The sequence below is a fragment of the Lycorma delicatula genome, chromosome 5 (assembly GCF_047948215.1).
Source record: "Lycorma delicatula isolate Av1 chromosome 5, ASM4794821v1, whole genome shotgun sequence".
Taxonomy (NCBI): Eukaryota; Metazoa; Arthropoda; class Insecta; order Hemiptera; family Fulgoridae; genus Lycorma; species Lycorma delicatula.
The window spans coordinates 95,804,257-95,832,007 of NC_134459.1; the positions used below are offsets into that span (position 1 = coordinate 95,804,257).

At 32.1% G+C, this 27,751-nt stretch overlaps 1 protein-coding gene across 1 annotated transcript; it reads left to right on the top strand.

Annotated features, from left to right (window-relative positions):
• The first annotated feature begins 11,861 nt into the window (after positions 1–11,861).
• Positions 11,862–25,527, top strand: LOC142325228 (chymotrypsin-1-like). The gene is made up of 6 exons (XM_075366708.1): positions 11,862–12,000; positions 12,540–12,700; positions 16,722–16,810; positions 21,750–22,017; positions 23,652–23,807; positions 25,235–25,527. The coding sequence occupies exons 1-6, from the start codon at positions 11,952–11,954 to the stop codon at positions 25,436–25,438; spliced, it is 927 nt and encodes a 308-aa protein (XP_075222823.1). The 5' UTR covers positions 11,862–11,951; the 3' UTR covers positions 25,439–25,527.
• The last annotated feature ends 2,224 nt before the right edge of the window (positions 25,528–27,751 follow it).

A 27,751-nucleotide genomic window follows, 5' to 3' on the forward strand; every position in this document is an offset into this window, starting at 1 on the left:
AAAACTAAAAAATAAAATTCATAAATTGAAACAGGTATAACATTAAAATTATACACTTTTCATAGATATAACAAAATTAATTAAACCGAAAATTACAATAAAATCTGTTTATATGTTTAAACAACATACGATTCAATTAAAAAAGGAATGTGATATTAAATATTGGATACCAACGTAATTTTTTGAAATCGACAAGAAATGTTAAAAAACAGAACATACATTCGAAAAAATAAAATTAAAAATTTTTAAAAACCCGCAATGAAAAATCCTTAAAAAACGTGAAATAATTAAATAACTGTATTTTTACCTTATAATCCCCGGTGACATTATGATATTGTTTTTAAGACAATAAAATTTAAGATTTCAATTAACCGTCGTGCGTGATTATGAAGATAATAAGAGCTTATCTATGCTCATCCGGCGGTCCCGGGTTCGAATCCCGGTTAAGAATTGCATTTTCACACACACTACAAATCATTCATCTCATTCTCTGAAGCAATACCTAACGGTGGTCCCGGAGGTACAAAAAAAAAACAAAACAAAACAAATAATACTTATTTATGCAGTCTACGCGTCATACACGACGGTAAAACAAAATCTTAAATTTTATTATTTTAAAAATAATATCACACCGACAAAAATAAGTTAAAAATACTGTTATTTAATTATTTCACGGTTTTAAGGTTAATTTCGTCGTGATTTTTAAAATTTTATTTTTTATTTATTACTTTTTAAAGTTCAGTAGTCCTGTGCCCAACAGTGGGAACTTTAGAAACTGATGATGATGATGAAAGTTTAGTATACTTGGCCAGCAAAAATTATTTAATAATCCACACAATAATGTAGCCTTGCTAGAGTTAGAAAAAGAAGTTTTGAAGAGACGCTGCATCTCCTGCAGCGTCCCCTGGTGGCTTATAATCGTAAAACTAATCTAAGAACTTGCTCTAAGGTGATAACTATGCAATTAGCCCGTATGCACGAGTCTCTTTGTCAAATATCATCAAAATTGGTTTACCCGGTGTCAAAAGTTATTAAGTTTCAAACACGCCAACACAAGTACATAACTACGAACATACCTCACTTTTTTTTTGTTTCTTGGGATTCCTGAGTTATAAAATGCAAAAAACAAACCAATACTACATTTTTTGATTGATTACCATACTAACCTTCTTGCATTGCAGCATTCTAAGAGCTATAATGCCAGGAAAGCGTAATCAAAAAGTAATTCTAATTTTAAATACTAGACAAACTATTTTTTTTTTCTTTTCAATAATTCAAGATACCAAGAATGATTGAAAAAAAATTAATTATAATATATTACAAAAAATAACACAAATAAATTAGTTTTATAAGTAATTAAGTGAAATAAAAAAAAAGTGTTTTACAAAATAAAGTTTGAAAATAAAAATAAAATTTTGTTTTATTTTAATGGTAGAAATAAATTCAAAATATATGAATACAACGTAGCAGAAATAACAATTTAAAAATTTTATTACGTAATTTAAAAAATATAAAACGATGTAATAAATATAAGGCGTAAAGAAAATTTGCTTACACAATTAATTAAAAAAATATTAATTAAATATAAGAAAATTAAATATTATAATACAAAAAAAAATTGTATTAGAAAATTATATTAAAATACGGGTAGAAAGAAGAAAAATATTTTATGTTAAAATAATAATTGAAAAATGAATAAATGAGCATTTCATGATAAATTATTATTCGACTAAACCTTTAAAAATTATTAAGGACAATGTTTAAAAAAAAATAATTGGAAGCATGTTAATTTTTATTTTATTTTATTGAACTTCTAATTTAATAAATTGTAATCTTTTATTCATGGAGCTTAGCATTATATAGAAGTGAAACTTGGACAATCGGAGTACCCTAGAAGAAAATATAGCACCCTATAGCACCCTGTGGTGCTATAGGACAATCTTAAAAATCAGATGTGTGGATAAAGTGACAAATGAAGAGGTGTTGGGGCAAATTGATGAAAAAAGAAGCATTTGGGAAAATAAAGTTAAAAGAAGAGACAGATTTATAGGTCACATAATAAGGCATTCTGGAATAGTCGCTTTAATATTGTAGGGACAGGTAGATTGGAAAAATTGTGTAGGCAGGCAACGTTTGGAATATGTAAAACAATTTTTTAGGGATGTAGGATGTAGAAGGTATACTGAAATGAAACGACTGGCACTAGATAAAGAATCTTTGAAAGCTGCATCAAACCAGTCAAATGACTGAAGACAAAAAAAATAACATTTTAATAAATGGAGTAGTACTAAAGAATTTGAAAGATGAGTCATATTCCAACAATTTTTAAAAACGTTTATTGCCAAAATACGTATAACATTTTCGAGGAACACAATCTTCTACTAATGCAACTAACAGAATTATTCGGGGGGGGGGGGATGTTATGAGGTGTCTGAAATGATGAACCCGTACAAAAATGCAACGAGAAAATTATAGGAAAATTTTAAAAAAGGATATAGGGGTATTTCCCTATTGATGACACTTTTAATTTGTATTAAGTATAAAACTGAAAAGGGGTAGACTAACAAAGTTTACAGTTGTTTAAAGGCTGACTTGATCAAATAAGACAGAAATGCATGTTTTGATGTATTGTATAAACTTGGCGTATCGTATCAATCTGTTCGCGTTTTATCGGAAATGTGTAAAAATTCTTAGCTAGCATTCGATGTAAGGACTAAATGAAAGATTTTTTTCTGTAAATTTTAACGGTGATATAAGAATATTAAATAAAGAATTAACATTAATCCGGAAAATTAAAAAAAATATGCCGTTCAGAAAGGGTGGGCGTTTAGATAGGTATTTCTTGGCATTGATGAACTTGAAATTATAAATCGGTGTAAGTGTGTATTATGGGGAGGATTATTATTATACCGGCCGGGAATAGTCTATTAAATTAACACATACGTTATAAGTCGGTTTAATGAGAAGAACTGATATAAGTTAGCAAAACTTTGTATGAAATGCGTTGAGGATATTAGAAAGTACCTGAAGATAAATTTAATTAATAACTTTTACTTTTTTCTTGAGCATTTTCATTTTCTTGTTTCTTTATCACTCTTCTCTCTAGCCCAGCAGCAGACATAGTCTTCATACGCGCGCACGCTGTATGGAAGACAGTGGTAGCCGGTTGATATGTAGACAGTTTCACGTTATTGTAATTTGATAACTGCTCAGCACTGGCGAATTTAACGGGTGGCATAGGCGGGATTTGCCGACCAGGCCGTCCGAGGCAGGCTTCACGGAATAAAAAGGAATATGACAAATGCACTTGATATAACTGTAAAATCTATAAAAAAACGGATGACTTTTTTCAACATGCAGTGTACATCAAGTTTCACAGGTAGGCCCGTACCTAGTAGCCGATCACGCTATCTAAACGCATTCCCTTCCATTGACGGACTGACCTTCAATCATCCTGTTGACACGCTGTTGCGCATTTTCGGATGTGCATGTTGCCATAATAATAAGGTAAAACATACATACGATAGCAAAACACGTTGAGGGGTATCTTGATGACAGGAATATAGGTAATCTCTCATGATCTCGTCCCTTGAATCCTTGCAGTCTATTGCACAAGTCACGACGCGTCGTTGTGACTTCACTTTTAATCAATCTGTAAGTTACTTTTCCCCCTCATATAACGTGTCCCAATTTCATTCGATCATTCATTCTCGTCATATAGTAAAATAGTTCTCTTTAACTCGAACGTGATGTGAGTAAAGAGTGTAAACTCGATGCATGTTTCATTGCTTTTCAATTTATCCATGTTTTTGTGTTCTCCATACAAGAAATGAAGTCTATTGTGAATTATGATTAGTATTATTCGAATTATTATTATACGAACACCTCTCTTACGAGTCAGAGCATTAATCTTTGGATATCCCATTTACCGAAAAAAAATTACACATATTGTCACTTTAGTTGAATATTTCGTGCTGCAAAATCGAAGTGTGTATGGTGTATGGCTTTTACCGAGTAGGAACATATTCATTCCTCGATTGTGAAGCACACTCTAAGTAAAGATCATCTCCAAAATGCGCTTGCTGCTGTACATTGTATTCCAAGGTGAAGATATTCGTCATAAATTGGATAAAAACAATGCACAGAAGAAGTTAAGAAGTGGCGTACTATTTTGAACAATCTTTTTCATATGGCGAAAACATTGTACAGCTTGGGCGTTGCGTTTTGGGGCGAGAGAAAACGTGCACGTTTTCTCGCAGGTTTTCGTGCAGGTTATTATCTAATAATCTAGGCATCTTCTTGAGAATAAAGTTAATTTTCCGTTACAATAAATCCTACGTTACGTACTCAAATCCAATCCTTAGGAAAAAGTAAATACCTGAGTAAAATAATCATGTACGAAATACTGAATGTATTAACTGATCGAACCTGTACATCTAATCCTGATGAATGTAAAGATTCAACATTTGTTACACTACTCTCAGATTCAACCATTGATATTGCACATTTTGATCAGATGACATGGTCATCTGATCAAGATGAAAGAATATATCGGAGAAGGTTTGCCTCTTACAGCCATCGTCCACATCACATGGCGTTACTTTTAAAACATGCAGCAGAAAAAATTCAAGAACTTCGATTAAAGTACAATTCTCAGTGATTCAAACGACCTTCAACTACCTCTTAAGATTTGAAAAGTAGTATGGATGCTCTTTTAACATCAGGTAAGAATCCATTATGAACCAAAAAATCCAAATCCAAAATATTTGAAATTCCAATTCTGAAAGACTGAAGTAAACAAGCTTGACGTTCAATCAGGAAAAAGTTCATACAAAAATGTAACGTACGAATATTCCACATTACAGGTTTAAGCAACACACGTTGAGCTACTAAAACATCCGTGGATTGTCATGTATCGCATAACTTCAAATGTATCATTAAATAAGACATCTTGGCCTGAGTATGAGATGCAGCCACAGGGGAGGACGTTTTAAATGCCCAATCATTGTTGTCGTCATTGAATTGTTCTTTTACTTGAATTTACGTTGGTGTACTACAAATAATTCATACAGTGGAAACAGTTACAAAAAGAAATAGACTTACTAGCTGCCCAAAACACCCTGTTAATCTTGAAGAATATGAAACTTTTATGAAGTGAAGTACCTACAATAATTTTATCATGAAAGCAAAAACTAACTGGGAAGAAATGGGTTTCAAAAAAATGTTCAATTTCTAGTTCAGAGAATACGTCGAATCAAAAGAATACCTGGTGAAACTGATACAAATCATCAGATAATGATGATTTGGTTGAAATCATCAGATAAAAATCGAGTTGGTTAATATGAAGTCATAGACGGAAGAGGCAATGAATGAAGAACGTCTATATATATTATTAAGTACGTCTGAAACTTGCTTAACAACAATAAAAAAATATGAAGATCTCTTTACGACTGATCTGAAATATGAACTCAACAGCTTTGCTCAATTGTACGTCTGCTAAAAACCGTACTGACTCTAACGCAATTCAATATTTAGAATATACAATTGAAAATAACTTGATGGACAATTTTAGAGAATGTAACACTTTGCTCCGTTTACTTTTAACATTCCCGGTCAGCAAAGCTAATGCCGAACGCATGATGAGATCTCTGAAGTTAATTAAGAATTATCGAAAGGCGAGTCTAGAGGAAGAAAATTTGAACAATTACACAATTTTTGTATGATGAAGTAGCCAGTGAGTTAATTTGGAGGCGAAATAAAAATCTTCGCGAAATAGAAAGCAAGAAGGAGGATAAGACTACCTAATTAGGACAACTCTTTATCCCAAAGGGTTTTACAATATATCTCACGTATTGCATTTATTTACACATAGAGATTATGTTCCGACATATGCGCGCAATGAAGCCAGCCTAGCGTAATAGCTACTGCGTAAGATGCACCGCAAGGTGGTTTTTGATCAGTTTTTGATCACCCAGTACGTGATTTTAGATCATTTTAGCTTTTGCCTACTGGGCGCTTTTCCTGTAGATGCGCCAATACTACTTAACTACTTGTCTTAATTTTTTCTGTGTTCTAGAAGTAATGAGTTTTGATTTTATTTTCTTGCATTATTTTTATATTACGTAATTTTATTTTACTATAGTTTTGGCGAACGGGTTAGTGACTTTAGCATAAGATACGGCGTGAATGTCGTATTAGGCCTATTTTTATTTCTATCGTATTTTCATTTGTGTGTATATATATATATATATATATATATATATATATACAATATTTACATACACATATATATTTATTTATTTTAATTTTTCCATTTATTTGGTATTTTAAAGAGGTTATTATTATTATTTTCTTATAATCAGGAGTAAACTGAAGTAAGAAAAATTTTTCTCAACAGCCCAATTTTAACAAAACGTATTGAATGAGGTTATGATACCCTAGCCGTAGAAATACTGGACTGCGGGATTTTTAATCACAGTGTTGATGAAAACAAATTCCCAGTAATTTGAAACCGTGCTTTGTTTGTAGCTCTAAAATAGGACACCCATAATTGAATTGTTTTCTTATCGACTATCACGAGTTGAATAGCCGAAGGTGTGAACGAAATAATCTCTACGTATCGATGACAGAATCATCATTTTTAAAATACGTTTCAATAACGAAAGCGCAATGATCACAAATCCACGCCAAGGTAGTAACTGAAATGGCAAGACATCCGATACAAAATGGTGTGCCGACACCACGCCCTGTACTATGAGCGCTCCACCAGACGCGGAGATCGGCAAGTTATTTCTGCCGGACCCTGCAGTTACTTTTAACTATGTAAATTTTTTTTGGTCAAACGTTTTGAACACAAAATTCATCATTTTTAGGCAAATACTGTTTTATCCCTGAAACATTTACACCCAGAATGTTTCGACGCAATTTTTAAAGAAATAACGAGTTGTTAGGCGGAAGAATGCCCCTCCGTTATGTAATTACATATATATAATATTACAGTTATATTTTTTCTTTTGAGAAAACATATTAAATAATAAATGTAAAATTATGTGCTATAAAATATAAACTTAATATAATAATATAAAATTATAAGAAAAATATATAATATCAAAAAATGTACAAAAACTAGCATTTCTCCGCCACGGCTTTGCCCGCTATACTATTTTAATAGGAAATTTATTTATTTTTAAATAAAGTTTATTTGATGAAGAATATTGTTTTAGATTTTCATTAAATCCTGATAAAACGGTAAATAAAAATGCTTATAACAACTATAGAAGGAATATAAGGTAAAAATCCAATAAATTGACCTATAAAAATTCGATCTCAATTCGTTGCCGAGAAATGCACGAAAGTATAAAATAAAACGATTTACTCATTTTAACTCTTTGAATTCGGAAAATCCTTTCCCGCTGTGTTCATTAAACTCATGCTTGAATTATGTTTAAATCATGGTAAAAATGTATTTTACCCGGTTCTTAACTTAAACGACAAACACCACTAGGAGGGGAGCGTACTTAGTTTTTTTTTTTTTTTGTAATTACTTTTGTATATTTGTCAAGTAACCGGAAGAAGGTGCAGCCAGTCGCGTCGCACATACAGTAAGATGGCAATGTTAAAAAGTGGTCATTGAACCGTCGCGCATTAAACCGTCGCTCTTCTTAAAAAATCTAAATTAAAAGATCCGAAAATGATCTTTTGATAGTTATCTGAAGAGTATTTGTAAGCCTCAATCTAGTGAATATCTCGTTTAGTATAGTCGGAAATTGGAAACATTTGCAATCACTGTTGAATTTTTTACCTTTCTTCACCCCTTTCAAGGACGAATTATGGAAATCTAGGAACTGTATTTTACATATTAACATGAAAAAAACACACAAAAATAATAAAATTGATTCTTCATTTCTTTAATCTCATTTTAATCCTAACCTCCGTATTTTAAAAAAATCTTGTGATTAATTTTTACACATTTACATGAAGATTACATACACCAAAAAAACAAGTTGAGATTCTTCATTTGTTACCGATAAATTAAAAAAAAAGAAAAAAATAGTAAATTTTATTGTTACTTCATTTTAACCGTTTTTCTAAACTTGTTTCAACACTTTAACTTGTTTCAACACGAAATTTCTAAAAAAACGTTTCTTAGTGTGCACTTATACCGTACAAAGAACAAGTATAACAATTTTCATCAATTTAATTTAGTAGTAATCAATTAGATTTTGCGGGGCGTTATGTATCATCCAGTCAGTTGCGTTCTAGGTACAGATAATATAATTATAATACGGGAAATAAAAATAACATAAATAAAATAATTATATATGTTAAATAATAAAAGTAATTAACTGATTGCATATCACTATATTTTCAGTTGTTATAATTTACGGAACTGCTTATTAGTGTTGCGTGGGAGGCAATGAGCATAAAACTCATTAAACTACAGGGCGAACACAAATCAATCAGCGCATTTTAGGGGTCATTAAAATGGTCAAAGCAACGTAGCGGGCGTTAATTTTGTCAAACATTAGTGTAGGGACTAGAGTTACTGATGAACTAAAATGAACCCGTTAGAGCGAAGTAACAGGAAGGAGATCATCAGTTGAGCCATGTCTAACGTGCGTACTTTATTTTCATGAAAGCTGATCTGTTATTACTGTTTGTATGCGTTTTCGTTTAGAGAACGGCTGTGATCTTCCTAATAAAAACTCTACAGAACCTTGATATCAACAGGTTAAGGATACAGGAAGTGAAGTGCACAAAAAAGGTTCTGGAAGACCTACCATTTCCAAGAAACCTGCGGATCTAGTGAGAAGTTTTTCAGAGAAGGTAAATTAACTCGTCGTGCTGGGAACACCACAATCAACGATTGTGAAGGTTATATACAAGCGCCTACATTTTCATGCATACAAAATTCAGTTGGCGCATGCAATTTAAGTTTACGTTAAACCGTGTCCTTGCAATTCTGCCGTGGAAATTCTTGATAAAAGTGCACAAAAATAATGCGTTTTTAGAAAAAGTAATCTTTTCCGACGAGCGATCTTCCTTGTTTATTTTCGTGTTAACCGCAGTAATTGTCGGATTTGGGGTAGCGAGAACCCTCATGTCGTTCCAAACACACAATATGATAGTCCGAAAATTACCTTTGGTGTGCGTTGACTGCTATGTAACGATCGGAAAATTCTTCTTCGACGAGCTAACGGTTGCTAGCGCTAGTTATATAGATATGTTACAGGAGTATTCAGTACCACAAACAGAACACAGGCAACCCATCGTTTACTTGCAACAAGATGGCGCGCCCGACCACAAGTTAGGGACCACCTACATAAACAATTAACTAGACGTTGATAAAGCAATTCTCTATTATTCCCTAATCTTTGATATGACGTCACTCGATTTTCTCTTCGGGGGTTGTCAAGAACGGCAACGAAAGTTATCAACATCAATGAACTACACACAAAAAAAAAAGTCGAAGGTATAATTAAAAGAAAAACTGCAGATATTCTTCGTAATGTGTGATGTGAAATTGAATATCGCAAAGACATTTTACGCGCACAAAAGGAAAACTGATCATGCGGAATTTGTTTGAGTTAGAGTGCGGTAAACAAAACTGTTTGAAATGTCCAGTTCAACAATAAAACATTCTTGTTTTAATTTATTTATTTAATAAATACTTCGAAACACAGGATGGAATTTGAAACTCGGTAAAGATGTGAGCAGGTCACCGACTAATGTCAGACTGACCGGTCTGTAACTGTAAAGCTAAATCATACAACAAACATAAATGAGCATGTTTCAAGATGAATTTTCCTGACGACTGGAAATAACTTCATGCGTCTAACATGCACACTGCAGTTGAATGATTGAAACAAGTTTATTTCAACTATAGAAATAAATATAAATATATTAAAGTTCCAAGAAGACAAGAAACCCGAAACCCCCTTGGAGCACTTATTTAGTGATATTAGTTAGTGATTATTAGTTATTTAGCGGTGGTACCGCTTTTAACGGTTTTTTTATAATTTTTGAGAGGTTGTAACTTTTTTGTTGTAAGTAGTATACACAAAATGCGGTGAAATATGGGTCATTAAAAAAAATAATCAAAAACTTGTAGCAGTATCTGAAATTAAAATATTAAGTAAAATAAGGGTACTCATTGAAGAAGTAATACAAAGGATAAGAAAAAACGAAGAACTAAGACGGTCGTATCAACATCCTAATATTAAAGCTATGATAAAAAAAAGAAAGATAAGTCGGTTGGGTCATATATGAATTGATAGTGTCTTTACCTATTTTTATTTCCTCTACTAAATGTGATAAAAGTTATTAATAATAAAAAAGTAACAGTAAATTATTAAAAATTATCACCTTGCATTAAGGTTCGCAATTCTATTTCCGGGTTAATGTCTGCAATAATTCGATTGTTTGCAAATGGATTTTCACAAATGATGGTATCATTTTGTTCAAAATAAAATGCTTAATAAATTTTGTAATAAGTAAAAATATGATCAAAGAAACAATTACAAAGATATTGAAGATTAACAAATTAGGATGGCCGCCATTTTGAAATTGTTGATGATGGCGTTTTAAAAATTTTTTATTTTGTAGAATAAGACATAGTAATGGATTTGCCCAATTTAATAAAAGTACGTTTACCCGTACCAGAGAAATAACTTTTTTGTTGAAAATAAAAAAATTGCATCCAGAAAAAACCTAAGAAAAACAGGACTTATGTCGATGTGAACTTTCGTGTTCATTTTGGTTTCCTGAATCAATTCCTGAAGTTCGGCGAATACGTTAAGGAACATCTTGTATAGATATAAGAGAGAATATTAATTAATCTTATGTTAAAATCAAACGCGAAGATTTCCCATCGACTCTTTATGTTGGTACAAATCCGTACGTAAAGACAACGTTAATATTTTTTTTTTTTAATACTTTAGTATTAAAAAAAAAAAATATTAGAATTTAAACTAAAATCACCCAATTCCAACAAACTTTGATCGCTTTTGATCAATTAAATTACAAATTGTACATTCTCCGTACTTTTTTTACATCCACGATTGAATTTTGAACGGTTTTTTATTATTTCTGAAAATAAACATCTTCCACTGTGGTAGCGGTACGTTTATTACGGTGAAACGGATGAAGATATCTCCGGAACACGTATCAAAAAATCTACGCTACATAAAGAACTGGAGACTTCCAGACGACATGGTTCAATCAATCAATAGATAAATAAAGATGGTCAATAAATACAGATAACGGAAAAATGTATCTAAAAATAACAGTGATTAATTCTGATATAATTGTAATAAAATTACTAAAAAGATAAAACGAATAACTGATTCCCTAACAAATTATTTGTACGATAAAAAATTAAAAGTCATTAATAACAAAGGTAATAAAATGTAACTAATCCAGTAGAAAAGGATTTAGAAGATGAACATTTCTAATCTATGAACCCCTACAATCACCAACTACGCATCTACAAGATTACAATATATTGTCTCGTTACTGGCTTTGTTTAAGAAGGGGGCGGTGCTAGTGAATTATTTTCAGGAAAAGAAAACATGGTACGAAATTCATTCCACATAGCAGTAGTTTGTGCACATCACGTTTGTACGTGCAGGAAGTAATGAAGGTGGTCAAATGAGGATTTGTGATTTATTTAGATGATGGGTATATCATAAATGATGTTTTCGTTCACAAATTTTCTGTCATATACGTTTATTAATTTATTTATTTCCAATCTTCATATTCAACGTAGCAAGAATTTTATGAAGAAAGTGTATCTCATCAAATTCTGTTATCTCAACAACACATTTATTCAACAACTGTGATAACATGTTATTCAAAATTTAAAATATTTAACACTTCAGATAATATATAAATATAAATCGTTACAGGAACAGCTTTAGTAGGATTGAGAAGTACAGTTGAAAGAAAATATAATGAAGACAATAGCGGTTATCGTTTCATTATGTACGACGTTTTTTTTCGGTAAGTGTCCAAGATTTCAATATTACTATAATGTTTTGAACAATTTATGTAAATTGTTTTAACTGGGAATTCTGCCAATTTTTGTGTTTAATGAAATTTCCGTAAATATGACATGGCAATAGCAATCTTTTCGGTTCTCTTTCACAAAAGTCAGTTTAACTTTAATACGTAGCCCCATAAGTTGATGAGTGATAGCGTATTTCATCCAGTCCAATATTTATCGATTAATGACTATCTGAGTCGCTAAACTAATCGTAATACTAATAGATAGCTCAACTAAACTCTAGGCTAAAAATTACGTTTCTGTTATTTATTAAAATAAAAAACACAGAATTGTATAATCCAGACAACATAGTAATTAATACGATACAATTTGTACGAAATAAACTTTTAATCAGCCAATAATCAGAGTCAGCTTTGGGTGTGTTGTGTAACACATTCAAAGCTGACTGCTACAAATTCAAATAAATCCATGAAAGACGGTATCCTCCCGACTTAACACGCAGCATTTATATAATTTTCTTTTTAATGTATTACAGTTAATGCAGCTCCTAATGAACTCGCAACAGCTAACGACAAAGATAAAAAGGAATTCAACGGGCAAGAAATTAAATTAATAAATAAAAATGAAGATACAGATCACATGATAGCTGGAATAATAGGAGGGAAAAGAGCATCAATTAAAGATTACCCTTATACGGTAAGTTTAACTTTATTATCATAAATAACGGTAGTATCTTTCACGACTAAATCAACCGTTTATATCAATGTGTTACCGTACAGAGGACACAATATCTACAACGCTAAAAGTTGTTTCTCGCATGCATACGATTAGGTTGTTTGATATTCAAATATATAATTTCAAAAACATCATTCATTATTTTATTTAGCTGAATCCGTAATAGTTTTTAAGCTGTTTTTGATTGAGTTTTTTAAACTTTTCCGGAATAAGTTTAAAAAATGTTAATTTGATCAAATTCTTAATTTCAGAAAATTAAAAGTTTTTAGTTTAATATATTTCTGATAAAAGTTTCTGATTAAAAGGTGATAAATGTCGAACAACTTATATTAAACGTTTCGAATTACTACAGGTGTACGTATAAACATAATTAGAAATACATAATATAGCCTACCCGGCTGGTCCAGTGGTTAACTCAATATGGCAAACCAGCTGATTTCGAAATCGACAGTTCTATGTTTCAAATCCTAGTAATGGCAGTTACGTGTATACGGATTCGAATACAAGATCGTGATACTAGTGTTCTGTGGTAGTTGGGTTTCAATTACCCACACATCTGAGGAATAGTCGACCTGAGACTTTACAAGAAAACACTTCATTAACATTCTTACATATCATCCTCACTCATCCTATGAAGTAAAACCTCACGGTAGTTCCGGAGGCTAAAGAGAAAAGAGAGAAAGAGGGTGACGGAGGAAATGAGGGAGAGGTATAGAGAGAGAGGAATACATAATATACTGGTCTAACCGATTTATATACTAATTTTAGGTAACAAGAAACTTGACATAAAAATTTAGGAAATAGCAAAGAAATTAAGACACCATTGATAAGTGTAAGTTACACAGTCTATTTCAGAATATTCAGACTTTTCATCAGCAGAAGAAATAAAACCTGGGATATCAGATTAAAAAACAAGTTTAGTTACCTTTTGTTTTACAGTATTATTTAGTTATGCTGAGCTTACTCGGCTGAGTTGAACCTGAATTGTAAATTATTTTTGTCAATAAACGTACTTGTTTACGCCAATGCGTAAAGTAGCTTTTATGCCAATAAATTCAAGGTTATGGTTGAGTCTTGTAGTTATTACAGGCATGGTAAATTTATTTTGCACTTTCGTAAGGCTTATCATACGTGTACTTTTAGAATAGGTTGTTTTGGCGTGTTGTTTTCATTATCAACGCTCTCGGCTCCAGTCTGACTGATTGTTGCGTCATCATAATATTGTCAGCGTATTTCTATCACGCATTATTTATTGCTGTTTAGTCTTAACATATCAGTCTTAACTGTTTTTTGTTATTTCCAATTTTAATATTGACATAGTTCCTGCAAGTCTAATTTTCTTTGTTAGTCATGAGGTCATTCCTCAACTTGTTCGTATTCAGAAATTATTTTATCAGTCTTACGTAATTGTTTTAATGGTCTGCTTGCATGTAAAAATTTTTATTTTGTCTTCGTTCCCGAATTCTACACGTTTTTCTAATCGTTCTCACACTAACACTTGCACACTACCCGTTGTCGCTAACACACATACACTCTTCTGTCCATTGCCTAGTTCGCTTCCCCTACTTCTCACCACGCCACCTTCTGTCAGTTCGGGTCAGAATTTCACGATGTGTGGATGCCTGCGATTCGCTCTCGCTTCTCTCTCTCTCTCTCGTATAGTGCAGGACAGATATCCACGATGTGTGGATGCCTGCGATTCGCTCTCGTTTCTCTCTATCGTATTGTGTGGTTATATTCGTCGCCTTTGTGCATTCATAAACATGTTCGTACTACAAACGTTGAGTTTAGTGTGGTAATACTCGGTCACCATTTCGTTTTGTTGTACTCGTCAGTGTTTCGTGATTTCACAGATTTCTATGATTGTTTTGCCTCGTTTCTTTGATAAGTTAATTTTTTAAATTCAGTAGATAATGTCCAGTGTTGAAAGTGGTCAGTTACTACAAACCAGCCAAATTTATCGAACCAGGATCTTTCCAAACTGGTTATTACAAATTTGTGATGCTCCGTATTATTCAATTTCTAGTAACAGTGTTACCTCTGTATTTTCTGATACACCACTGTAGATTACGCCAAGGATAAACTGTATGTATATATGTGTACTTTAATTCACGGTTCATCTTTGTACAAAAAACAATGTGTGATTAAGGTCATTGAATAACTATTATTAATAATATTCTGGTTGTTCATTAAAAGTCTTTGTTTAAAAGTCAGTTGATCTTATATTTTATAGTAATTTAAAATAGCAGAAAATTATGTACTGGTGTTAAATTGAGCTCATGTTTTCACGTTAACATTGTGCATATGAAAATGAAAATAAAGACTGTCTGATTTATTACTGTTCTTCAATATGTTAATATATACATAGTTTACATTAATGCACAATAATAAAACGGTGCAGTGGTTGTCACATTTTTGTGTATTGTTTATGAATTTCTGCGATGATGTTCAGTCTCATTGTATTTTGTAACTAAGAGATGGCACCACTAAAAGATGAAAATTCAGAATTATGTATTTTGCTTTTAGAAGCTCTGTATGCGGTTTAGTTGTGTCACCGATATTTGTGTTGTGAATTTTTACTATAGAGATAACATATTTTTCAAAACCTATTACGTTGTTTGTTTAAATTTCAATACATTTTTTTTTGTTTAGCTTTATGCCTAGTTTATAGGAATAAACATGTAGAATAATATTAACTGCATGAAATTTGGATGTAATTGATTATATTGTAATTCACTTTTTTTACACTGGCCTTTTTTCCATAACAAACTAGAAATGCAAGTTTTAATTATTTAACGATAAGTATGAAGATATTCATAAATCAAAAAAGGCCAGTGCCAATGGTAGGAATTATTGTAGTTTATTGTTCTAAGTTAATGACATTTGTTCGTTGCTAATTTTTTATTATTACAGAATACGTCAGTAATGCAACAGTTTTCCAGTTACACTATGTTTATTGATGTTATGTTTATAAGTATATGATTGTAAAAAAGGTGATTTAAGTTCTTTTGTTTTCAGGCTTTGTTAAATTGCAGATTTTCATATTATTAATCTATATGCAGTTTTTTGTGTGATAAATTAAAATCCAATTCTTTTGGCAAAAACGAGCTGTGTGTCATTTTATTTTGTTATTTTACCCAACAGTACTAGTTTTGAATAAACTAACGAACCAGTTATGTCTTTAAAGAGATCGCTTCTAAAGTTCAGAATACTTTCCAATCACCTCGGTGAAGAAACGGTTGTAAATAATTATCGTATAAGACGTTATATACGTAAAGGCCATTAGATAATACGTAGAGTAAAATTATAACTTTACTTGCAAACGTTCATAAAATAAATTGGCGTAAAATACCTTCCTATTTGATAATATGGCTAGTTGATATGAGTAAAATAAATTTAAAAAAACTAATGACGTAATGGTAATTCATCCGGGTATGAAGATATTGTACGAAAGAAAAATATTAGCGCAGATATATTCCTTCCCAATAAATTTAAAATAAACATACATAATTGCCGGATAAATGCATTATCACTGATAACAACAGCAAAATGTATTAAATTGTATTTAGGGATCGGTCGGCTGGAACATAATTTGCTCTCCCTAACCTACATGCCAAACGAACGAACTTACACATTTATCGTTTTCGATAATTTGTGAGATCGTCTAAATTATCATATTCATTAAAAAAAAAATAGCATCGGATCTTCGTGGTGAACCTGTACAGTCTCTCCCTTTCTTGCGAAGGTTCGAATCCTGATCAATCTAGGCATATCTTCTCACACACTACAAAAAATAATTATTTCATCTATCATATATCGAAAGGTGTTAAAACGTGCAAGTAAGAGAAAAAGGAAATATAAAAGAATGAAAAACTGTTGGACTTTCCATCTTTCAAATTAATAATAAAAATTCATTATTAAGATGAAAAAGATTGTACGTGTTCGGTTGTGTAAAAAAAAAAATGTTCTTTTGCGTTTTCAGGCGGCCGTGATGATAAACGCATACCACATGGGATCTGCGATAATACTGAATAAGAAATGGGTACTGACATCTGCATGGGTACCTCTACTGTAAGTACAATTATTTGATGTGGACACCACATGACTTCTTTGTACGCCTATTAAATTACATATAGACATTTTTAAAAGTACATGAAATTTTACTTCACAAATTATTATTATTGAATTAATATTTATTGTAGAACATTTTTTTTACAATCAGAGGTTAATAATTATTAATAAATGAATATATTTAAATTAAAAAAAAGGAAATGAAGTCGTATTCGAATCGATGTGCCTTCTCCTTGTAAGATCCAAATATTTCACAAATTAAAATTTTATTTAGCCAAAATTCTAGAACCAATGAAAATAAGTACCACTTATATCGTCGAAAAGCTTTCAAAGACAGCTTACTAATTAAAAAGTTCAAAATCCCAATGTTTTGGATTTTGGGCATTTTGAACATTTTTCATCAAGTCGATTGGAATCAAAAGGATAGCAGCACAAGTAGATGTTACAGAAGTCCTAAATCCACGATTTCAACGATCTATGTATGGCTAATTGTTTTTAAATTATGCAAGATACATACATGTATCTTGGTGGTGCTACGCAAAAGTTCGGGGAATTTGAATTTCGCGCGCGAACAATTGCTGGTACGACCTGCTGCCGCTAGATGTGGCTAACAGTACCCTTTGTGAATCAGTGTTCCAACATCTGTAACGGTGAGAGGCTGCATTGTTGACTTTCGTGCGGATGTGTAACGTTGTGTTTTACTGCATCGGCGAAGTTCTACATAGCAGATTTTAAAGAGCAAAGAACCTGCATCAAATTTTGTTTCATGCTTAAAAAACTGGTACAGTAACCCATCTCCTGCTTGTGGAAGCATTTAGTGACAATGCTATGAATAAAAGTAAAACTTTTTTGTGGTACAAACGATTCAAAGATGGACGATGACGATGAGTATTCAGGAAGACCATCAGCAAGCGCAACACCGGAAAACATCGCGAAAGTGCTAGAGGCAATTGTTGCAGATCGTAGACAAACAATCCATGATGTTTGTGCAATCGTACAAATGTCATATGGGTTCGTGCAACGCATCTTGTCGGACAATTTGAACATGAGACGCATTGATGCAAAATTCGTACCGAGTCAGTTGAACAGCGACCAGAAACAAAATCGCGTAGCTGTCTGTAGTGAAATGAAAAATTCAGCAAGAGATGACCCTAACTTCGTCTCCAACATCATAACCGGTGATGAGACAAGGGTGGAGGGGTATGACCCTGAAACTAAGCAGCAATCGTCGCAGTGGTAGTCGCCAAGTTCACCGCGGCCAAAAAAAGCACGCCAAGTTCACAGCAACGTGAAGTCCATGATGATTGTTTTTTTCGACATCAAAGGCATTATCCATAAGGAATTTGTTCCTCTTGGTCAAACTGTCAATGGGATGTTCTATTGTGAAGTTTTGAAGCGGTTACGTGAAAGCATTAGGCGCAAATGTTCAGATCTGTGGGGTAACAACAGCTGGGTTCTGCACCATGTCAATGCACCCGCGCACACATCGCTAGCCGTTCGGAATTTCTTGGCTTCCAAAAAGACGGTAGTGATTGCCCAACCACCCTAGTCGCCAGACCTTGCCCCGTGCGACTTTTTCTATTTCGGAAAATAAAATATCAATTGAAAGGCCGTCACAATTCAGGGGATTCAGGATGAAACGCAGAACGTGCTTCGAACACTTACACCTGCAGACTTCCAGGGATGCATGGAATCATGGGGAAAACGCTGGGATCACTGTATCAATGCCGAAAGGGATTACCTTGAAGGAGACAGTGGAAATTATAAGTTATGGTAAGCTATTTTATTTTTATGGTAAAATTCCCCGAACTTTTGGGTAGCAGCTAGGACATACGTACGTAAAGACATCACGCCGAAACTAGTCAATACGGACTCAGGAATGGTCAAAATAGATATTCTAATTGTAATCCGAAAACCGACATTTTAAACATTTTTAATTTTTATGTACAAAAAAAAATCGTAAAAATAGTTGAAATTACGAGCATAAAACAAAATCAGTTTGAAATATGATAATCTTAAATATTCTAACAACCAACATTAAGATGTTTACAATAAAAACACGCAAACTGTAAAACTACTATTACAAAAAATCTTTCCGTGTACTTTGTACGCTTGTTTAGAACGTAGAAACGAATGTTAGTATAAATGACAAAAATGTTGCATGAAAGTATGTAACATTTTCGAAAAAAATACATGTATAAATGAAATCGTAGTTAATTATCCTTATTATAACGAGGAAAAATACAAATAAATCTGAAATTATGAGTAACACTATTAGATGAATAATATATCGAATAATAAGCAAATTTTATGATTAAAAAATTCCGGTAGATAACATACGAGGTGTGTGAGAAAAGTAATGAGACTGACTTTTTACTTAACATTTTATTTTTTTCAAACAACAATATTATCCCCTTCAAAATAGTTCCCTTGGACAGCTATACACCGGCGGAGTCGTTGTTCCCACTCCTGGTAGCAGCGCTGGAAGGCTTCAACTGGTAGGGCTTTTAACTGGTCGGTCAGAGTCTTTTGAATGTTCTCCAGAGTTCCAAAATGACGTCCTTTTAAGACATGTTTATGTACGGTGAAAGTGTTTAAATTTAACTGTGCACTCATCATCCTTATTGTTAAACGACGGTCTGATCTCACAAGAATCCTCACACGCACAACGTTTTCGTCAGATTTTGAAGTAGATGACCTCCATGAGCGAGGTTGATCTTCACGTGTTCTCGGCCTTCCAAAAATGATTCACGAAAGCGGAAAACTCATGATAAGCAATGTTTCCCACGGGCCTGTTTCAACTTTTTAAAGGTCACACTCGCGGATTCCCCAAGTTTACACAAATCTTGATTGCACAACGTTGCTCTAAATTCCGATGCTCCATTTTCGTAACACACAACAAAAACACAACTTCACTGATGGCGCTGTCAAAAATAATGTGTTGGCTAAACGGAGTTGAAATTCGTACTGAGCATGTGGAAGGGATGATCAAACCAGTTTAGCACAGACTGGAAGACACAGCGTGGCCAAATCGCTCGCAGTGTTACCAATCTCATTACTTTTCTCACACACCTCGTATTTCTCATGTTATTCTTTCTTTAATTACTAATTTTTATCAAAGTTTACACAAGAAAAAAAAACCAAGGATCAGTTCCCTTCGCATATAAAATGATTCATCTGCAATTCGAAGAGAAAATAAACCATAGAATAAAAGATAACTGACAAGGCTTATTGACGTCAAACAACAAATGATAATTTATCTACCTGTTAATTTACAGACATGAGGCGATCAAGAGAGGTGAACAGTGAAAAGATTCGAACAATTCCATACTTACATACTAAACCTCTTTTTTTTCACAAATAATTACAATGAAGTCTGAAAAAATTACACTTTTATCATGAAGTCAGATTTATAAATATAAATCAGAGAGAAAAATTAAATACCTAAAGTGAATTAGGAACAAAATGTAACTCTAATTTATGAGAAAGGGGTTATAAGTATGAAATTTCTAACTTTTGAATTCCTATAATTAACACACATCTATTGGATTACTAATATTCTGTCTCATTTTATGAACGGGTTGGTGCTTGTGAATTACTTTCTCATAAAGAGTCCAATGGTACAAAAATCATTCTACATTCTAATAGTTTATGTACATCATGCTTGTATTGGCAAGGGAAGGTGAAATAATAAAATAAATAATAATCCTCAAAGGGAAACGTTTATTTATCTATTCCCCCCCTCATAATGTGGTTTGTTTACCAACGGAAAACGCTACAATTAGCATTCAAATAACTTTGCTTTCGATAGACTTATACAGTAACGAATAAAATTAATTAATTAATTAATCATACCATATTATAATAGAATAATAACGCTGTATAAAGGTTTATTTTATAAGTAATATCTATGTAGGTATATCCGTTCCCACGTCAGGATGCGTTAAGTACCTCGGCGTGTGGTTGGAGAAGAGCCGAAACAACAAAGTCCACCTTCAGCAGATCTTGGCACGTGCTGAGACATTTGTTGATAATCTCGGTAAGCTTATGCGTAACCAGAGGTCCTCGTGCTTCTAGACGACGTATAATACTGACGGTGGCTTCTACTATCATGTTTTATGCCGTCCCTGTGTGGGTAGAGACCCTTGAAAAGAAAAGGAATGTAGATAAAATATCATCGCTTCAAAGACGTGTTGCGCTGAACATTGCGGCCACATACCGCACGGTTTCGCGAAACGCTATTGAGGTCATCTCCGGGATTCCCCCGATGCGGCTGCGTGCATTGATGCTCCGGCGGGTTTAACTTGGTATGACTAAGACCGAAGCTAAGACCGAGTAGCAGGAGGCCTGGAACACCTCACCTACTGGTGTATGGACTCGTAAATTAATTACGAGATAGATGTATGGGTGCAGAGAGGACTGGGTGACGTAGGTTTCTATATAACGCAACTCCTTTCTGGACATGGCGAGTTTGAAGCCTACCTGTATCGATTTGACAGGAGAGCGTCTCCTCTATGCAGGTATTGCGATCTTGAAGATACCGTTGAGCACACCATTTATCAATACCAGCGGTGGGATGTGGTCAGTTAAGCTGGCTTCCTCCGGAAGAAACAGTTCCATATATGTTGATAAGAAGAGCGGAATGGGACAAGGTAGTATACCTAGAAACAACAACCCTGAAAACTAAAGCAAGAGAAGATAGAGAATGGGATAAAGCCTGATTTAGAACCGAGATCAGCAAGAGGTATATTCGTTATAATTTGCTACTACTCCAGCCCTAGAAAAGGTTTTTTTGCGTCTCTTTGTCCAACGTTTTCATTCAGAAAGCAAACTACTCAAAAATCTAAGTTTCTTCACCTATTATCTGTAGATTAATATCAACAAATATATTTTAAATGATAATTATTGAATAATTAAACATTTTTATTTTTCTGTTTAGTGAAAATGCTAGTTTGACACTAATAAGAGGTGGCAGCGATTCAGCGATTGATAAGGGACAAACCAGTTGGGCTGAAAAGTTTGTATCACATCCTAATTATACATATCCTTTTTATAATGATATAGCCTTGATTAAATTGAAAACCCCACTTAAATTTGATAAAAAAGTGAAACCAATTAAAATTGCAAAGAAACCTCCACTAAAAGGAGATAGCGTCGTAATAACTGGATATGGATACTATAATGCAACTGGCAGGGAAGAAAAGAAGGTAAGATAATAAGTTGATATACACAATAACTAAGTTAAAATAAATCTAGCTAAATTAATAAAAAAAGTGTAAATAGTTCTAAATAACTGTAAATATAAAAAAATAAGTAAATTGATAAACATTTTTGTACAAGTGCTTATTACGGAGTAAGTGCACAGTAAAAATGGATTTTTTGAAAGTGCGAGCGGATATATATATATATATACATGCATATACATACACACATACATAAATATAGAATAAGTATTAATGTAAAAGTAAGTAGTGTATGTAAAACTAATTATAATAAACATATATAAAGCAATGATATTAAACAACATTTGAATACAGAACTGTTTTTGTACTGTTTGTACATAAACATAAAATAGGAGAATTTTATGGAAGAGAACAAAGATTGTAATAAATCAATCGGAACTCAAAAACAAATCACACACAGCTGATCTGTGTAGCTTGGCATATAACATAATTGAGTAGCGGTAAAATATTTTAAACGATCTTCCAAGAGGCCACAACTGGAATTCCTCTGGGAGAGTTTATAGTGATAGGCGAACTCTTAAACGTACAACGACGTTTTTTTTTTTTTATCGTGAATGTGTGCCAAAAGAAATTATACATACCAGACATGGAAATTACGCGAATGAAATATTAACTTTAGAGTAAAATAAATCGTTAACGGAAAATAGATTTACTCGCCGAAGAGATACGAGAATGCGAGTAAATCGAGCTACCAATTATCTTACTCGATGGTACACAAGGGAGTGATTCAGTTCGAACCAAACGAAAAACAATGTAAATTCTTTATTGATGCTTAGCATTTTATTCATCATAATTAAAAAAATATCAAAATAATAATCAGTATATTAGGAGAAAATTACTTTGTTTAATAGTTATATGTCTATTCAAAATCCGGTCCCCGAATTTATTTCTCTTACAATACTATTTTGCAACCGAGCGATGAGTAAAACATTACAACACAATACTACAGTTCGGCATCTATTCATCCTTGCTGGTACTAAACAGTCAGTAAACAAATATCTGTCATTTCCCGACACAGACATTTTGTTGTTGTAGTTCTTCATAGTATATTTCTTGGCCAGCAACATTTTGGAGAACGTGTAAATCTCATTGAGAGATTTCTGTCGCTTTAATTACCTCCTTCCGTAGAAATCGAGCATATCAACCTCATATAGAATTGGGATACCCATCGAAAAGTTGGAATTAATGCATATAATATAACGTCAAATTATCAATTCAAATTCGACACATTTTGTACGGTTTCTCAAGAAAAGTGAATATCTTTAAATACGGTACTAAAACAATTTTCAAATAAAAATACAGCACAATGATTCGTCACTATTTGGATAAGCTAGATAACAGGTAAACTCAATGAAATCGTCAATCAACTTAAAATATGTATACTAAAATTAACAGCATCAGTGAAAAACTGAAATTCATAATCCTGCAATTTCTCTAAACTAAAGTTAACACGGTGAAGTATGAATGATTTTAATAACAATTTTTATTAATTACACTAAAAAGTACTTGGGAGTTTTACAACCTATTTTAGTATCAACACCGAATAATTTCTTAAACGTTAGTTTATAAACTAACTGGTTGTTTGATTTTTCTTTCAGGACAATCCGAATGGATTAGTACATGACGGTTGGTTACGATCTTTAACTCGTAAAGTAATAGACTACCAAGAATGTAAACAGTATTATCAATCTTATTCAACATTTACAGACGTAAACTACTGTACACCTGTAACTGAATCCGAGGGGCCGTGTGCGGTAAGTAAAATATATTCTTAAAAGCCATTTAATAGAATTAGATTTGGGTGAACATTAAATGCTGTCGCTGATTACATAACTATCAACCAAAATTTTGCTTCCTGTGTAACCCCTTTACCCATATTTTTACCTGTGCATGAAGAACAATTATAACATATTTTCCTTTTTTATATTAATTACGCTAATATGAATCAGAAAGTAAACAACTTAGATCTAATCTATATGCAGACATACAGACTCTTCTGTTTATCTAGAAAAGAATTAAGTTCTCACCTTCTTTTCGCCTTTCTACCACAAAATTTTGGTTTTCTATTTCCACCAATTGATTCTTAAATAGAAATACATTTCTTTATATTTTCTAATTCCGTTTTTAAAAAGTAATTTTTAAAATGTCCTATCACCTTCGAATTACGATTATGTAATTTATGTTATTAACATAAATATACCTGTTAATTTAAGCCATTATAATGAATTGCAAGTTTAATGTAACACAATCCTTGAATTATTGAAGCGTTTATTGTACTATCTTGATAACAATTCTTTCTTAGTAATTATTCATTTTACGGTCTCAGGTATAGAAGATGGTTACATTCGTAAATACATCGTTCGGGAAAGCTGGTAAGGTGGAAAGGTGGTATTTCTCATGCTTCTCTTTCATTTTCCACACAATAAAAGCTGTTGGCTAATTTAACTACGATGGTTAAAGGATGATATTGGTACAATGTTTTTACGATGTGGCGATTCAATAAGAAATATTGGTCCAATTTACAAGAATACAATCACCCAACAGATTGCTAAGAAAAAATAGTTACATAGAGTACATTAAGTTATACACACACACACACACACACACACACACACACACACACACACACACACACACACACACACACACACACACACATACACACACACACACACACACACACACGTATATATATATAAAAAATCATCTTTTCCCAGAACCATTTCTTCCGTGCTCTTAAGGTCTTGCAGATATTTTCGATCTCCTTACACCATTTCAAACTGTTCTTCACTTTGTAATTCTTGATTTTATTCAAAATTTGGTTAATCAGTCTGGTGTGAGGCATCGGTGGTAATATGTGTCCATAATATTCTCGTCTTCTTTTTCTTATGGAATCGATAAAATCTAACGTGGTGTTTTTTTTAAATTTTATTAATTAAATTAATAAAATAATATAACTGTCATTATACTTTTTGAAATTAAGCCTAAATCTTTGTTTCTGAGCAAAACCCCAACACGTTGTAATGAAGATAGAAATATTCGCTATAGGAAATACAAATTGACATTGACATAAGTTTAATAACATATAATAGGAAATATTTTATGACATTCATGAAAAATAAAATCAGTAACACTAAATAACGATTCTAAACAATAATAAAGTTTTCTTTTTCTTTTTCAGTATGAAAACGGAAGTCCACTTGTTCATAACAAAGAACTTGTTGGGGTACTCTCAGCAGTCCAGTACTGCTCAAATCCGACCCACCCATCCGTATATACAGATATCACTCAGAAAAAATTTCAAGACTGGATCGAAGAAATCATAAAACATAACTCGGACGCAAGTGAACTCGAGGAATTTTCTAATACTGAATATTATGCATAAGGAAATATTACTTCATTAATAATTTCTCTTGTCTACTGCTTCATAAATTTCCAATATAAAAAAAAAATACTTATGAATGTGTTCACAAACGAGTATATTATTTAAACCCCAGTGAACATAAAATGCATTACTATAAGTTAAGTAAGATAAAAATATATTTTACAAACTTAAAAAAAGCCAGTCATAACAAAAACATAACTACACCGATTAATTGAAATCGATGAGATTAACAAAGATCATTCTTTATTATAAGATATTATATCGATCAGATATAATAAAGAGGAATAAACAAGAGAAAAATATTATAAATTAAGAAACAATAAGACAAAAAAATATATATATATATATATGATATATATATAAATATATATATTTATACAGCCTATGTCACTCCCGGTAATGTAATGACTCAACGACGTGGTCACACAACTATATCGGTTCAGCCGTTCAGCTGATACGGTGGAACAAACATACATTCTAATAAACACATTATACTCCTTATTGGGCAGTCGCGTAAAACTGACATAAATTATGAAAGAAAAAAAAAGATGCGAGAATGAGACAAAATAGTTTACGATAAGACCAAACAAATTGAAATTACTAAACGTGAAATACAAATTTAATATATTGACTGTCTGAAAAATATTACACAGCATAGTTTTTGTTAACATTTACGGGATAGCAGTTAAGTTAATGCTCTTAATTTTACATTTAAATTCTAATTTTCAAAACAAATTATTTTAAAACATTAACCCTCTCTTTCAGAATAGTGTTTTATTTACATTTGTAGAATAACACTATTAATGCGAGAGGCTGCTAGTTGAAGCTAATTTAATAATGTTACGAAAGAAGTATAATTATTATTTTTATAATTTAATGAAGTTAAAAACGTTTCATAACTAATCAAACTAGTAAGTATTACCAGTTACTTTTTGGGTGTAAAAATCTATCATGACAAATTAAAGTGATGTGAAAAGTTGTGTCAAAATAATTTAGTTACGAGGTAGAAAATTTAAAATAAAAAATACAAACAAAAGCACCTATGTTACCTTTGACCCTAAAAAAATAAATTGCATCTACAAATAAACCCAGACATAGAATTATGAACTATAAAACATTTATAATAGCTGATGATACTTTTTACTTGCCAAAATAATAATAAATTGTCAATAATCAAAACAAAAAACAACCGATATGAATTCTATCCAAAGCTAAGCAGAAGAAAACAAGCAAGTCGCTCTTAATAGTTATAACCTTCAGCCGATAAAAAGTCAAACAATGTAAATCAAAAAACAAAATCTTTCCTTTAATGGTTGCCTGATATGTCTCTTCCGGTTTTCTTCAATCACTTTCTCAAACTAAAAAATCTCTTTTAGAAATTATCGACATGTAAAAATTTCAGATATATTACGTTCAAGATGCGTATAATTGTATCCAATATATATGATACAATCCTTTTCTGTGTCTAAACAATCGTTAAATACGTGAAAAGCAAAAAACAATTTTATGCACAGACACGCTTTAGTGTACGCTAATTTTTAATATAAATTACGGATTTCTAAAAAGAATCCTTCTTTAAACCATAATTACAAAACAAAAAAGCGGTAAACTTCTCAACTGATATTTGCCTTTTGTATGCAGCCGAGAGGAATTCGGATTAAAATTCCGTAAATAATCTGACAGAAAAATTAAATTTACGTTTCATAATAGTAAATAACCAACAACGAGGTACCTTGATAAATAATCAAAATTTCCAGGGACTACTGCTAAAAGATTTGCAGGGAATTACCGGAAAAAAATGTAATCTTCCGTAAGCATAAAAAACATTTTCGACGGTATCTTAATAATTGTCACCACAAGGAAATATTGATGATTCAATTAAACATGGCAACTGATTACTAAAGGGAAAACACTTCTTTTACCTTATATCTTGTTTTAATTTCTCAAAACGATCAATATGTTCAGTGTTTTAAGGACATTAATATATCTTAAATCAGTCATTCAGCTGAAGGAACATGAAATACAGCAGACATAAACTTTGTAGCATTATTAAGATAATGAATCTTAAAGACATGTCCTAATAGTAAACCAAAATTGAAATAAAAATATATAAATATTACAACGTGAAATTTATGGAAACAGTAAATTCCAATACTTTTTAGCTGGAAAAAAATGAAAATTTAAAATAAGCGAAAAATGCATTAATTTAGAATTATATATCTTTGGTTTTTTTTTTGAAAACCTTAATCATTTTATTAACATTCAAAAATTACGTTCCATGCAATGGATTGAAAATATAATTTTTTCATTGAA

Coding starts and splice junctions, on each gene's coding strand:
- LOC142325228 (XM_075366708.1), top strand. CDS start 11,952: ATGAAGACAATAGCGGTTATCGTTTCATTATGTACGACGTTTTTTTTC. Junction 12,001..12,539: donor ATGTACGACGTTTTTTTTCG/GTAAGTGTCCAA, acceptor AATGTATTACAG/TTAATGCAGCTCCTAATGAA. Junction 22,018..23,651: donor CTGGCAGGGAAGAAAAGAAG/GTAAGATAATAA, acceptor TTTTTCTTTCAG/GACAATCCGAATGGATTAGT.